This window comes from Lagenorhynchus albirostris, chromosome 16 (assembly GCF_949774975.1).
Source record: "Lagenorhynchus albirostris chromosome 16, mLagAlb1.1, whole genome shotgun sequence".
Classification (NCBI taxonomy): domain Eukaryota; kingdom Metazoa; phylum Chordata; class Mammalia; order Artiodactyla; family Delphinidae; genus Lagenorhynchus; species Lagenorhynchus albirostris.
Window position 1 is genome coordinate 53,924,349 of NC_083110.1, and position 15,791 is coordinate 53,940,139.

Consider the following 15,791-nt stretch of genomic DNA (forward strand, 5'->3'; position numbering starts at 1 on the left):
GCGCGCGGGCTTTCTCTAGTTGCAAGCAAGCAGTGGCTACTCTTCGTTGCAGTGCGCAGGCTTCTCATTGTGGTGGTTTGTTGCAGAGCATGGGCTCTAGGCACGCGGGCTCAGTAGTTGTGGCACACAGGCTCAGTAGTTGTGGCACACGGTCTTAGTTGCTCTGCGGTATGTGGGATCTTCCCAGACCAGGGCTCAAACCTGTGTTCCCTGCATTGGCAGGCGGATTCTCAACCACTGCACCACCAGGGAAGTCCTGACTTATTTTTTTAATGCATTTCTTTCTTCCAAAAGTAGAGCTGTTGACATAGAAAGACATTTCTTGATTATCTTCAAAAATGAAAGCAAGAAAAGGTGTAATTGATACAATGTATCCTTCAAAAATAACTTATGCTGGGACTTCCCTGGTGGTTCAGTGGTTAAGAATCCTCCTGCCAATGCAGGAGACACAGATTTGAGCCCTGGTCCGGGAAGATCCCACATGCCGCAGAGCAGCTAAGCCTGTGCGCCACAACTACTGAGCCTGCGTGCCTAAAGCCCCTGCTCCGCAACAAGAGAAGCCACTGCAGTGAGAAGCCTGCGCACCGCAACCAACACCCAACACAGCCAAAAATAAAAATTACTTATGCTTGGTTTTGACTTATGAAGATACAGGTAGAAATATTTAGACACAGAATCCAAACGCCAAACTTACCTCAATCAGACAGCCCAGCCTAGAAGCCAGAGGCAACAAGGAAAGAAAAGAGAGTTCAGATAATTCATTCAAGGATAAGTAAGAAGACCATACTGAAATCTAACTTCCTAGAAAAGAATAAAGATTTATCTATAAGGATTGGGCTTGTGTTCTCTTTCTATTGCTGATGTCTCAAATAGTAATTATGCTCATATCTCTGGTAAAATGAGCATATCAGACCAGAGATCGCTTCATCTGCAACACAAGCCTTATAAACCTCACCCAGTTTTCTTCAGTAACAATTACTACTACTTGTTAATGCTTTAACAATCACAATGTGCTTCCAAAACATAATTTCAATTGAGCCTCATAAGAAATCTGGGAAGTAGATATAACTATTATCCCCATTTGCAGAGGAAGAAGTAGGCTGAGAATGAGTGGTTTTCCCAGGCCAGAGGAATGATGCCTCAAATTAGGTCTAACTACAAATCCCCTGGCCTTTCCAGTTAGCCACATGGCTTCCTCAGAGGAAAGCACAGCAGCCACTGCACTTCACCAACTGAGCCTCCGACAATCAGCAGTCCCAGCACTAAATAATCCTTTTTACCCTAAATATCCTCAAAAACATGTTGTATGATATGATTTCCAGGGTCCTTCAGCATGAGCTGTTTATCTGGAAAGCTTTATTGAATAAACAAAGCTAAAGTCTGCGCAGAAAACGAACATAACTATTCCATGTTTACTGAACATCTTCTCAGCACTCCTGTACTTGGTTTCACAAGTTAGTTTACACTTGCTTTTAATTTGCTTAACAAGTATTCTTAAGATATTTTTCACATGTCCCATCTGTCCAAGAATGCAGGGACTGTGTGGGTCTGTGTTCACAGCTCTGCCCCTCAGCACCTGGAACAGTGCTGAGTAGTTGCTCAATCACCATCTGCTAAATGAACTCAAGGGCAGGACCCAGCCTTATAATTTTTACATCTCTTCTGACTACAACCATACCACACTGGGAATTCAAAATATGCTACTGACTAGAGACAGAAAGGAACTACATTAATAAGACACACAGAATAAGTACAATTAGTACCTTTTTTCCCCTCTTTCTTCCCCTCAGACCATTTCAGTCTTGTTGGTGTCATCATGACAGCTGGAGAGCCAGAAAATAACTGTGACAAGAAAATTTTATAGTGGCTTAAATGTCCTAATGTCATTTCTATCGACAGACTTTACTAACAGAGGAATTATTTACTTTTTCAATTTCAATATGAAGAGTTTTACCAACGTATTTAGATCTCATTAATCTTAACTGTTTTATTTCTGGCTTAATGAAGTAACCATTCTTGGGATAACCTGAAGGACCACTCCACACGTACTGCAGTGCCGAGCAGGCCTGGCTCAAATGTTACCCACCCTGTGGAGTCTCCCAGTAAGAACTGCTCCCTCCAGCACTTTGTGTGTGGAGCTATTTCACTGCATTTGTCATTTCTGCTTATGACTGGCTATATCTTCCTTGAACTCAAAATGTTTGTTGAGTGAATCAATGAAAACCTACAGAAAGAAGTCAGCATAAATGAAAAGACTGGGAAAAGGCATAGTTGAATATGGCCCAAAGAAACACAGTAAAACAGACGACAGTATATTAATTTTCTTCCTTTCTATAAATGAACACATACAAAGAGAAAGTACAAAGAATAGTATCTTACTAAATTTATATTTTCTTTGCTGGCTCTCTTCAATTCATCAATGGCTACAGATTCTGGAGTAGGGTACTTGTTTTTCTTTTCTGACATCATCTGATTTCCCAGGACCTTCCGCTGATTTAGGAAGAGAAAATATTTGATTTATAAACATCTACAATATCTATATTATAATTACACTGGTCTTCAAAACTATAGTTTCTTAGGTTAAAAAAAATCTCAGCTCTTTGATAAATTCCCCCAGGCATCTTATACAAGAGAGGTCAAAGCATGTTACTAAAAAACCTGAGATCACTGCCTTTCTTTAGGTGATCACTATTCCTCTTTAAACAAATTAAAGGGCTGAAATGCTAAAAGCAACTTTATAGTTGATTTAAAACAACTAATACAGGCCAATTACAGTGCTCCTGAGGCCATAAAAGAAACACCAGTTACCTACCAGTATAATTTTTTCCCTAAAGACATATTGTCTCTGGCACCTTTTAAGAGTCCCCTCCTCCCCCTCCCCACTAAAAGACACTTACACTGGGTCCACTCAAAGATTCTGCTTCCCTGTCATGTCCTCCTCACACAGGACTGGAAAATTTGGAGAAATTCTCTAAGAGTTTCTAGTACAGCCATAAAAGGGTACGGGCCTTCTTAAAAGGGTCACATGACTATACTGATATTCAGAGCAAGACTAAAAGCCCTTTCATCTCTGAACAGCTTAAAAGCTAATGTAACCTACTGTATCAGTTGACAGTGACAATTCTACCATCTTTGAAGAAATCTTTCTTTTTTCCCCTTAGAGAATAAATTTGAATTCCAAAAAAAGGAACATATCAAAACTAGAACATTAAACTTTAAAATATAAATATTAGTAGGAATATTCTGTAATAAATCATTTACATGAGACGAATTTTGGAGGAAAAAAAGTCTAGCCAAAAACAAAGTATCAAAGCAGGATAGAAATCAAACAGCTAAAACACAGAAGTGCTAGAAAAATAAGGCCAGTACATCTTCCTTTCACAAGTCAGATATCACCTCAGAGTAAGCTGAACTGGGGATACCAGGAGCCACAGGACTAGCTATAAAAGCTAAAATTCAGCTTCCAGTGAATTTTTTAACAGAAATTTCATTACTCCTTTGCTATCGAGCAGAAACCTGCATCTATTATTAGCTTGAAAGTCTCTTCATTTATAATGAAAACAGTTTACCCTTCTGTCCTATAAAACTTGCTAACATTGTGTTTAAAATTATTTTTCTAAAATGTTTTCTCCTGATACAATTATAAACTCTTTTATAACTCTAAAGTTCTAAATGCTCTGAAGAGGGCAGCTGCCAAGAAGGATACTATATTTTTACATTTCAAGCAATAATTAGCAACACTTCTAGAACAAACTGCAGGAGAAGAGCTCACTATGAAGAGAAAACCATACCCATCTAACTTCAGTTAAAGAAACATGCTTGACTAACACACAGAGAAACACTTATTGGACTGTAACTTTTCTTGTTACCAATCATCTCTATGACAGGAAGTCAGAGGGAATGACAGACTTCCAAGTAAAATGAACCAAGGATGCTCATTTTACTTGCCACGTCTAAGCAGGTGAATACACTTTTGGGGTTCTAGCAAAGGGAATTTTTTAAAATTATGGTAAAATATACATAACATAAAATTAATCATTTTAACCATTTTCAGGTGTACAGTTCAGTAGTGTAAAGTACAGTCATATTGTTGTGCAACCATCACCACATCCCAGAAGTTTTTCATCTTCCCAAATAGAAACTCTGTACCCATTAAACAATAATCCCAATTCCCCCCAGACCCTTAGTCCCTGACAACCACCATTCTACTTTCTGTTTCTATGGATTTGACTACTGTAGGTACCTCATATAAGTGGAATAATACAATATTTGTTCTTTTGTGACTGGCTTATTTCACTTAGCATGATGTTCTCAAGCTTAATCTATGTTGTAGCATGTGTCGGAACTTTCTTCTTTTTTAAGGCTGAGTACTGTTCCATTGTTCATATATACCACATTTTGTTTATCCATTCATCCATCAACGAACACTTGAGTGGCTTTTGCCTTTTGATTGTAAATAATGCCACTGCAAACATGTATACAAATATCTGTTCATATCCTTACTTGGAATTGCTTGATTATATGGTAGTTCTATTTTTAGTTTTTGAGGAACTGCCATACTGTTTTCCATAGTGGTTGCACCATTTAACATTCCCACCAACAGTACACAAGGGTTCCAATTTCTCCACATCCTTACCTTGCTATTTTCTGTTTTGTTGATAATAGCCATCCTAGTGAGTGTGAATTGTTATCTCATTGTGGTTTTCATTTGCAGTTCCTTAATGATAAGGGATATTGAGCGTTTTTTTAATCTTCTTCAGAAAAATGCCTATTTAAATCCTTTGCCTTTTTTTTTTTTTCTTTTGGGCCATGCTGTGCAGCATGTGGGATCTCAGTTCCCTGACCAGAGATCAAACCCATGTCCCCTGTAGTGGAAGCATGGAGTCTTAACCACTGGACCACCAGGGCAGTCCCTGCACATTTTTTTTTTAATCCACACTTTTATTTATTTACTTTTCAGTAAGTTTAAATCCTTGAAGGGTACAGCATCACATGGATTCTGTGTCCAATGGCCTTAGCAGGAAGGTTGCTTTGGAATTTGGCACAAACCATGCCACTGTTTCCATGAGCACGAGTTATCTTTTCCCAGATTACTCTGGTTTTGTTAGGTTTTCCACCAGGATTTACTGTGTTGTTCTTTGCTTTGTACACGTAAGCACATCTCTTGACTAGATAGAATTCAGTTTCATCTCGAGCATATACACCTTCCATTTTCAGAAGAGCTGTGTGCTCCCTCTGGTTCCATAGATCCCGCTTATAGCCAGCAAAAATGGCCTTGGACCACAGCCTTCCAGACATATTTGTCATTTTAGAAGTCCTGTTCCCAGCAGGCCTCCACAGGGTCCAAGATGGCTGAAAAAGGCCCTGCGCATTTTTTAATATGGATTGATTTTCTTTGCTGTTGTTGTAAGAGTTCTTTTTATATTCTGGATATTAACCGCTCATAAGATATATATTCTGTAAATATTTCCTCTCATTCTGTGAGTTGCCTTTTCACTCTGTTTGATGTCAAGCAAACCTAATGTCCCAAGGCTACTGGCCCCAGTGGATAGGATTGAGTGAATTCTAAACTGCTATTAATGATAATAACTACAACCAAAATTAGAGTAAGATGAAGTTGCAACTGCTAACAACTACAGTTTAAAAAATACACACACACACATATATATACATATATATATGTATATATATACATATATATATTACAAGGTATTTTTTTTAAGAGCACAACTTTTAAGCAAAGATCTCCTTAATGTTGCTGGATTTATAAATTTTAATAATGTTAAACAATTTTAAAAAGAAAACCTGTAGAACACAGAACAGTGCTAATCTCTCTCCAAGTTAACTAGTTAGAACCTTGCCTTTGTTTATGCCTGGAAATTTGAACCCCATAATCAGCTATCTACTGCCACCTGCTGGCAATATTCCTTAACTACAAGTTCAGATCATCAATGAAGACTCAAATAAATTGAACCTACAGACAGCGATGGTAGCAACACCACAGGAGTACATATTGCATTTGTTTTAAAAACAAGATTTTTAAAGAATTTGAGACAAAGGAAGAGAACAAAACAACTGATCAAAATATTAAGCTCACAAAAATCTGAGTTACCTAAAACTCATTAGCCTATTAGAAAATCCATTTCCAGTCTCTGTCAACTTTCTCACTTTTCCATAACTTTAGCAAATTGCACAATGAAGTATGTAGCACAAAGCAGGTCATGAACCAAAAGAGATTCTCTACTCAGGGATGAGGACTCTGTCCTCAGCCCCAGAAGAGACAAAAGGACCTTTATTTCCTTTATCCCTTACTTCTCCAATCATAGAGCCTCTTCTCTGATTTGAAACACAGAAAAATGCTTTGAAAAATAAAAGCTTTTCCAAATTCTATTCTTTTCCCCTTACAAGTGAAGCCTTCATAGAATCCCAAAGAACAGAATAAAACTGTTTATGCATAAGAAGAGTCAGACTGTTAAATTTTCTCACGATCAATGCTGAAAATGACAGCACAGTGTACCTACCTTAATAAGGCCACTGAAGGACCGTGAACGGGCCCTCTTCTGCACCCGGAGGGTAGAAGGTTCTCGTCCTGGTGTTTGGGTCTCAGAATGCTTATTAAACTAGAAGAAAACATAAAGAACATTTTGTTAGTAGTCTCCCATCAAGAGATAGCATTCTGTGACAATCAATAGCTAAGTGGAAATACCCAGAAAAGCCCAGGAATAAGTGAATCTGTACATACATTTAGTAGGTTGGCAAGCAAATCACAAAGGCAAAAATTATGCCACCAAGAAGAAGTCAAAATGTATTAAATTAGCCTGAAGGTAAATTAAATTAAATAAAATAATACACACCCCAAAACAATCAAATTGGAATCAGATCAAGCTTCTAGAATTAGATCTAACTACCAGTTTATAGCAAATACAGAGGACTAAGAAACATCTTAAGTAATACCACAGGGATGCAATCAGCAAAATCCAGACTGTGGGAGACAAAGAATCTGGTTTCTTTCACAAACAAAGTGCAAAGAGAGAGAGAGGATGGTTTATGTGTGTTTAAATGCAATGTGCTATCTGTATTGGATCCTAGAACAGAAAAAGGATATTAGTGTTAAAACTGGTAAAATCTAAACAAAGTCTGTAATGTTACTAGTAATGTACTAATGTTAATTTATTAGTTTTGACAACGTTAGCATTAGGAGGAACTAGGTGAAGGATATGTGGGAATTCTGTACTTTCTTTGCAATTTTTCTCCCAACCTAAATTATTTCAAATTGAAAAGGTTATTCAAACAAACTTCAGCAATTTTTAGGGAGGAGAAAAATAGGAGGGGAAAGAAGGATGGACCTATATATTAAAAGAAACCTAGTAGCTGTAACAGCTCCAGAAAACGCATACCCTTTGGTCATGCCACTTCTAGAAAATAATCTGCAATGAGAATACTTATGAACAAATATGTATAAACTAAAAAATGACCTAATTTCTTTTTTTTTTAATTTATTTATTTTTGGCTGTGTTGGGTCTTCGCAGCAGCGCACGGCCTTCTCATTGCAGTGGCTTCTCTTGTTGCAGAGCACGGGCTCTAGGTGTGCGGACTTCAGTAGTTGTGGGGCACGGGCTTAGTTGCTCCACGGCATGTGGAATCTTCCCAGACCAGGGATTGAACCCAAAATGAACCCAAAATGAACCCAAAATTGAACCCTGCATTGGTAGGCGGATTCTTAACCACTGTGCGACCAGGGAAGTCCCCAAAATGACCTAATTTCCCCTAATATGTCCAGTAGAGGACAAACTGTATATATATATCAGGTTATATATAATAAAATATATGCAACCATTAAAAATGTTTACAGTCTTTTAATGACATGGAAAATGCTCTGATATAATGTTATATGAAAAGGGCAGGATAGGGCTTCCCTAGTGGCGCAGTGGTTGAGAGTCCGCCTGCCAATGCAGGAGACACGGGTTTGTGCCCCAGTCCGGGAAGATCCCACATGCCGCGGAGCGGCTGCGCCCGTGAGCCATGGCCGCTGAGCCTGCGCGTCCGGAGCCTGTGCTCTGCAACGGGAGACGCCACAGCAGTGAGAGGCCCGCGTACCGCAAAAAAAAAAAGGGTAGGATATTTTAAAAACTGCATATGTATTATGATCTCAATAAACAAAAAAAATATGAAATACATATTCATGGAAAGAAATACAAGAAGGAAATACTCCAAGATGTTATCAGTGGTTATCCTGGATGATAACAGGTGATTTTTAATTTCTTCTTGACACTCTTCTGGAGGTTTCAATGTTTCTGTAGTGAGTACTCATTATTTTTATAATCATGGAGAATAAATTATGTATAATCATCAAGAACAATAAAAGTATAGTTTCTTCGAAAATAAATGGCAATATTTTAAATGTATGTGAGGAGTTTGTAAGCATGTATGAGAAAATGCTTAGGCTGTAATGTTTAATGAAAAAGGGAGAAATAAAAGAAAGTATATGGTATGATCATAACTACGTCAAAATAGTGCCTTGGCCAAAAAGTTCGTTCAGGTTTTTCCGTATGGAAAAACAAATTTTTCCATATTCCAAAATATTGCGTTGGCCAACTAACTTTTTTGTCCAACCCAATATATCCACAGGAAAAAGACTGAAAGAAATACCCAATATGTAAACACTGGTAGGATGAGTGATTTATTTTCTTTTAATCCTTCTCTATAATTTCCTATTTTTCTAAAAAGAGCAAAACTAATGTTTTTTCCTTTGTATAATCTTTAACCCTCAGTGTTCTTGATGAGGGAAGTCATTTACACCTGTCCTACCTGAATTACTGGCTTAGTTTCTACCAAGAATTAAATCACTACACTGCTTTAAATCTGTAATACTACTTGGCCAACACCCTCTAAAATTCCAGTCATAGCACAGTTTGCTAGATCTCAAAATAACTTTAAAGAGAGTGACAAAGGGAATTCCCTGGTGGTCCAGTGGGTAAGACTCCGTGCTCCCAATGCAGGGGGCCCAGGTTCAATCCCTGGTCGGGGAACTAGATCCCACATGCATGCCGCAACTAAGAAGCCCACATGCTGCAACTAAGACCCAGTGCAGCCTAAATAAATAAATATTAAAAAAACAAAACAAAGAGAGTGACAGAAAATTTCTCTTAAAGGACTTTGTCAATTGTTAAGAATAGCTCAGTTCAACATTTCTAAGCACTTGTTTCTGTCTGGCCCCATGCTTGAGGTTAGATATAAAAAAATAAATAAAAACACAGACATCCCTCAAGAAGTTTCCAGTCGAATAAGAAGTAAAGAGGCTGACTTTGCCTGTTTAGCTAAAATTCAAGAGGGGCTGAGACAAAATAATTTTCCTGAGAAAGAAACTAACCAAGTCATCAATATTTACTCAAGCTATACTTTGAGTCTCAAGATAGCAAATGAGAGACCTAATTTTGCTCCCATAGCTCCAAAAAAAACAAACTCAGCCACTAGAATTCCTATTTCTAGTATCACACTAGGCCCTTGATTTAGTGTTTTCTAACTGCAAACAATGTCACTAGTAAGAACTACCACTTTTTCTCTGCTATGGCAGCCACTTTACATAGATTCTTTCTAATCTTTACAACCATGAAACATGGGCATTCCAATTACCATTTTACAAACAAGAAAATTGAAATTCAGCAAGATTAAGTTCTTTGCCAAGAAAATATGAAGGGTATAAATGTCATACATGACCAAATTAGAGAAACTAACCACATTGGATCCTTCTGCTTACTCTAGAAATCTAAGAGCCTCCACCCCTTTCTCTAGTGGGGCAATAGTACAGAGATCACCACTGAGGTTCCATAGACAAGTTCGCTTTCTTGGCTAAACCAAAGCTTGGACCAGTAAGAGACAAAAATTAAATGAAATTCTTAATAATATTCCCTAGTGATTCTACAAGCAAAAATCACATTCCTAAAGCCCCGTCACTGTCTCCCTGCCTTCGGCACCTGTCTGATAAGCTGTTTCTTCTTTGCCGACTCTGGCATATTGTGAACATGTTGGAACAATTCTCTTAGTGCCTCTCCCGTACGCTGCTGGGTCTCCTCCTGATGAAGGCAGGAATCTCGCTGGTTCCATTTCTGAGATCTTGTCACTTGGAAGGAGCTGGTATGACACGAAGCTATCAGATCAAGATCATCCTATGGAAAATTTAAAAGAAAAGTGAATTAATATATCCTGCCAGGTTTGTTTCCAGATTCCCACCACACTGGAACAAAAAAAGGGGAGATGTGGGAAACATGGTATACTCTTACATGTAGGAACGAGAAAAATCTAAACACTATCATCAGATAAAGAGAAACCTACAATTATAGACTATATCAACAGCCCACTTCCATGACCTGCCCAGAAAACCTAAATTCATTTAGAATATTGTCACCAAAAATTATATTTATATAATAGGCCAGTTTTCAGAGCATCCTTTAATCTCACATAATTTTCATTGGTATCCTATGAGTTAAGCAGTGAAAGTATATTACTCCCATTTCATTGAAGAAGAAATTGAAGTTAAGCTATAAGTTTAAAACCATCTAAAAAATCATCTAGATACTAACATGACAGACCCATCTTAGAGACCAAGTACACTGGTTCTTGGCTGGTGCTCAAATGACAATATGTGATAACTACACAGCAGTGGTAGAGGAACAAAAACAACTCTCTAAGAAAAACCATACTCCAGTTAAACTAGCTGAAATAAAATCCTGTTTTCTTGGTCACACCAAATATTTGCTGAATGAGAGGTAGAAACCAACAGGAGCAGAAAAAAAAGCATAAGATGACAGCTTAAGTTTCTAATCAAGACAGACTAAAAAAACAATCATCAAAAAGTGCTTGTGATGTTTTTTTAAACTTCTCACTTTTAAAACTCAATAATCATGTAATCTTGTTAATAAGCATCACACATTTGCTTTCTAAAGCTCATAAGGTCTCAAGTCTTCTAGACATTTCAGAGTGTTACCTTACCACCAAACTTGAAAGAATGTATTACATAAAACTGTAATTTCATAACTAAAAATATTTAATACATTTGCTATTTACAGACTGTTTTTTTCAACTATAACACATTTTATTTTCTTATGTCTTTACTTTGATTTCATACTTTGTTTTAAAACTCCACTAATTTGGGCTTCCCTGGTGGCGCAGTGGTTGAGAGTCCGCCTGCCGATGCAGGGGACATGGGTTAGTGCCCCAATCCGGGAAGATCCCACATGCCACGGAGCAGCTAGGCCCATGAGCCATGGCCTCTGAGCCTGCACGTCCGGAGCCTGTGCTCCACAACAGGAGAGGCCACAACAGTGAGAGGCCCGCGTACCGCAAAAAAAAAAAAAAAAAAAAAAACTCCACTAATCTTAACTAGCTCTCTCCTTGTTTGGGCTAAGAGCAATTTCCTATTCTTACCTTTGATGCTTGCGTTCTAGAACCCAAATAGTTCAATCTGGCACATTCCCGAATATAAGCAGGAGCCTGGGCAGGATATAAAAGAAAAACAAGAACAAATGGTTAGCAGAATCTAAAATTCTTTCAGGTCATAAGGACAGGGGTTCTTAAAATGATCTGACTGGCAGATTACTCTGGAAAAACAAAAGATCCTCAAAATACCCTATTTCATAGTTTCCTTTTTCTTGCCACCAAAAAGATAGCTCAACAAATCCAACAGGAAAACTGTGACAAGACACTACTGTAGTTTTAAAAATCATATATGGCATATGTGTGTGTATATATATGATTTTTTCAAATAAGCCACAACAGACATTTGTAGTAATGTTTATATTTGACAGAAACTACCCCCAAATCCTCACAAATTTCAAGTGGTCCCTAAATCACATTTTAGAATCACTGTATAGAAAATACCATTTAGAATTACTATGGAGTAACAACAGACAAGGAGGAATTTAGCTTATTGGTATATTACCCGGAATCCTGTGATAAGCATCCTGACACAGTCCTAGTAGAAGTGTAAATAATGCAACCACTATGAAAGAGAATTTGGCAGCATCTAAAAAAATTACATTTTCATTTACCCTTTAAACCAGAAATTTCACTTCTGAAAATCTATCCTGAAGATATTACTCCAGAAATACAAAACATACTTGCATAAAGATTAATCAAAATATTAGACACAACCGAAATGTCTATTAATAGGAGGATGGTTAAATAAACTTTTATACATCCATACAACACAGTACTATGCAGTTATTAAAAATGAGAGAAGGGAGGGAGGGAAGAAACACTTTACGAACTGATATGAGTGATTTCCAGGATCTGCTGTTGAGTGAGAAAAGTTACAGAGCCGTGTATAAAGCACTTGTGTAAGGAAGAAGAGGAAATAAAAATATACACACATATACACAATAATTTGTTTTTACAAAAAGAAACACAAAGAAAACACTAAGAGAATAAATCAGAAAACAATGAAAATGGTTAGGGAAAGGACTGAAATTTCTCTAAATATACCTTTTTGTGTAGTTTTGACTTTTTAACCATATAAATATACCAGAGGTTCAAAAAATAAAATTAAATCCAAAAGGAAAAGAAGCAAACACTAAACCTGTACAACAACAACAAAAAAAATATATCTGTGTATCAAATTGAAAAAAAAAAAAAAGGGACTTCCCTGGTGGTCCAGTGGCTAAGACGCCATGCTCCCAATGCAGGGGGCCAGGTTCAATCCCTGGTCAGCAAACTAGATCCCACATGCCGAAACTAAGAGTTCGCATGCCGCAATTAAAGATCTCGCATGCTGCAACTAAAGATCCCGCATGTCATAACTAAGATCTGGCACAGCCAAATAAGTAAATAAATATGTTTTTTTAAATGATAACATAAGCACAGAGAAAGGAATTATTCCACCTAACTTTTGAAAACTGTATTCTGACTATACAACCTTAGTGAGATATATTCAAGGGAAAAGGAACTGTAAGGAAATCCTAAACTTCCATCAACAGATTTACAGAAGTTTATTGTTAGTAGTAATAGTTCTATTATTTTGAAATTAATTTATTATATTGTAGGATAAAGCAACTAACATATATAAATGCTATTAAAATCTGGAATTTACAATGTAAAAATTTACATTTATACAAATATAAAGTAAAAAAAGTCAAGAAAAAGCTCTGTAGTGTTAAATTATACTCCAATAAACATGTAAAAAAAAAATCCTCTGAACAACTATTTTAATCCTCTATTTTACTTTGAGGAAGATATGAAATTATTTTTTAGGATGTCTCAAATAGAGGGAAAAAAAGAAACCCTGATAAAGATTGAAGATGTATCTAAAACTACTGTCTCCATCAACAAAATCCATGTAAATACCTAAAATTCAGTGGAATAGCCAGTACATACCTAATTCACAGCCTGGAACTTCTGAATAGATCTGACCAATATATTTTTTTAAAAAACCTTCAAAACTATGTCAACAAATCCTGTTAATGTCTTGAAAATCAGAGTCCTGCTGTCAAGTCTCTTAAGCTATCCCTTATCTCTTTCCACTCAGCCTAGTGTCAAATATAGATGAGAGAAACACAGTCATTGCTACTAGCCTAAGCACATGTACTTTCTCTTCACAAATGGTATGTAATTATTTTGAGCTTAAAATAAATGAATAACAATATTATTTTAAAAATTTTAAAAAAAATCTGAATTGGAAATACTAATATGAACTAATGATTTCTTTTTAAAAAAATTTTAATTCTATTCCTTGCCCTCAAAGAGCCTAGAAGCAATGACACCCAAGAAACAATCAGTACGTATACCCAGTGTCAGTGGAAGAAATTAGGGCTCCCTGAAGAAAATAATTGATTCCAGGCCCAGGGCAGAGCAAGTATAAAGTAAGGTGGGGACATTTATGCCAGGATGGAAACACTCAAAGACTAATGGAGTCCTGTCAAAAAGACACAGCAGGAAGCAGCTTACAAGGGCTATCACAGGCCAAATTTGGTACAATTTGAAAATCAAAATTAACAACTGAAATTGACTAACACTTTGAATAACTAAAAATCCATGGGTCTACAGAGACTCATAATAAAAGAGACCAAGAGAGAGAAGGAAAGCTCTTCTCCAAAGAAGAAAGTCAGCTAATAAAGATTAATATAATTAGAAAATCACTGTTTTGTGATACACAATATAGTTATACTGTCCAGCAGGATTATCAGTGGATGCTAAACCATTATATTAGTTAATTGCCCTGCAGGTTACTTACTACTTGCAAAGGGGAAAATGTACCTTTATAATTGAGAGATGTGGCAAGTAGCAAAATTAGCATTACTGAGAGTAAGACAATCTACATTCTGTGCCTCCTAATGTGATGCAGTATGATGTATACAAACATCACCTATGAATCTTTGCCAAAAATGCTTAACCTGAATCTAATCAAGCCTCTAAACCTAACTTGTAGTTTATAGGAACTACATAGAAAGGGATGAAGGAACAGGTTAAATAACCTTGAAAAAACAGTAAGACAAATTTAAAATGTGGAATATTCTACAATAGGCCTGAATGCTTCAACAAATCAATGACATGAAGATAAAGGGTAGTAATTATTCCAGATTAAAAGTGATATAACAATCGAAAGCAACACATAAGCCTTGATCAGTTTATGTTTTGTTTTGGTTTTTTACATCTTTATTGGAACATAATTGCTTCACAATGGTGTGTTAGTTTCTGTTGTACAACAAAGTAAATCAGCTATATGTACCCATATATCCCCATATCTCCTCCCTCTTGCATCTCCCTCCCACCCTCCCTATCCCACCCCTCTAGGTAGTCACAAGGCACCGAGCTGATCTCCCTGGGCTATGCGGCTGCGTCCCACTAGCTATCTATTTTACATTTGGTAGTGTATATATGTCAAGTTTATGTTTTTTATATATTTTTAAATAAATTTATTTATTTATTTTGGCTGCATTGGGTCTTTGTTGCTGTGCACAGGCTTTCTCTAGTTGCGGCGTGTGGGCTTTCTCTAGTTGCGGCGAGTGGCGGCTACTTTTTGTTGCAGTGAGCCGGCTTCTCAATGCTATGGCTTCTCTTGTTGCAGAGCACGGGCTCTAGGCACGCGGGCTTCAGTAATTGTGGCACACAGGCTCAGCAGTTATGGCTCGCAGGCTCTAGAGTGCAGACTCAGTAGTTGTGGCGCACGGGCTTAGTTACTCTGCAGCGTGTGGGATCTTACTGGACCAGGGCTCAAACCCGTGTCCCCTGCATTGGCGGGTGGATTCTTAACCACTGCGCCACCAGGGAAGTCCAAGTTTACGTTTTTTAAAAAAGCAGCTATGAAATACATTCTTAGGACAACTGGGGAATTTAAATATGAACTGAATATTAGCTGATATGAAATTCTTGTAAATCTTCTTAGATGTGATAACAATACTGTGACTATTAGGAGAATATTCGTATTCTTAGGAGATGCATGCTTAAGTATTAAAGGACAAAATATCATGATATCAGTGGTTCAGGCAAAAAAAAAAAAAAAAAAGCATGAATATATAGAGGACTTCCCTGGTGGTGCAGTGGTTAAGAATCCGCCTGCTGACGCAGGGGCACGTGTTTGAGCCCTGGCCCGGGAGGATCCCACATGCCACGGAGCAACTAAGCCTGTGCGCCACAACTACTGAACCTACACTCTAGAGCCTGTGAGCAGCAACTACTGAGCCTGCGTGCCTGGAGCCCATGTTCCGCAACAAGAGAAGCCACTGCAATGAGGAGCCCACGCACAGCAATGAGAAGCAGTCCCCGCTCGCCGCAGCTAAAGAAAGCCTGCACGTAGCAAC

At 37.5% G+C, this 15,791-nt stretch overlaps 2 protein-coding genes across 5 annotated transcripts in view; both read right to left on the reverse strand.

Annotated features, from left to right (window-relative positions):
* The window catches only part of ARHGAP19 (Rho GTPase activating protein 19), a 60,304-nt gene that overhangs the window by 8,883 nt on the left and 35,630 nt on the right, over positions 1 to 15,791 (reverse strand). For 2 of the 4 annotated variants that reach the window (XM_060125358.1, XM_060125357.1), the window contains exons 7-12: positions 11,425 to 11,490; positions 9,975 to 10,166; positions 6,522 to 6,620; positions 2,380 to 2,490; positions 1,764 to 1,842; positions 695 to 713 (exon numbers count right to left, since the gene is read on the reverse strand). In XM_060125358.1, coding sequence (XP_059981341.1) covers positions 700 to 713; positions 1,764 to 1,842; positions 2,380 to 2,490; positions 6,522 to 6,620; positions 9,975 to 10,166; positions 11,425 to 11,490 — 561 coding nt within the window. In that variant the 3' untranslated portion in view covers positions 695 to 699. The remainder of the gene's footprint in view (positions 1 to 694; positions 714 to 1,763; positions 1,843 to 2,379; positions 2,491 to 6,521; positions 6,621 to 9,974; positions 10,167 to 11,424; positions 11,491 to 15,791) is intronic. The other 2 variants (XM_060125359.1, XM_060125356.1) reach the window with 2 other exon arrangements.
* LOC132507186 (large ribosomal subunit protein eL33-like) lies at positions 4,902 to 5,354 on the reverse strand. Its single transcript, XM_060126291.1, has one exon. The coding sequence runs from the start codon at positions 5,305 to 5,307 to the stop codon at positions 4,966 to 4,968; it is 342 nt and encodes a 113-aa protein (XP_059982274.1). The 5' UTR covers positions 5,308 to 5,354; the 3' UTR covers positions 4,902 to 4,965.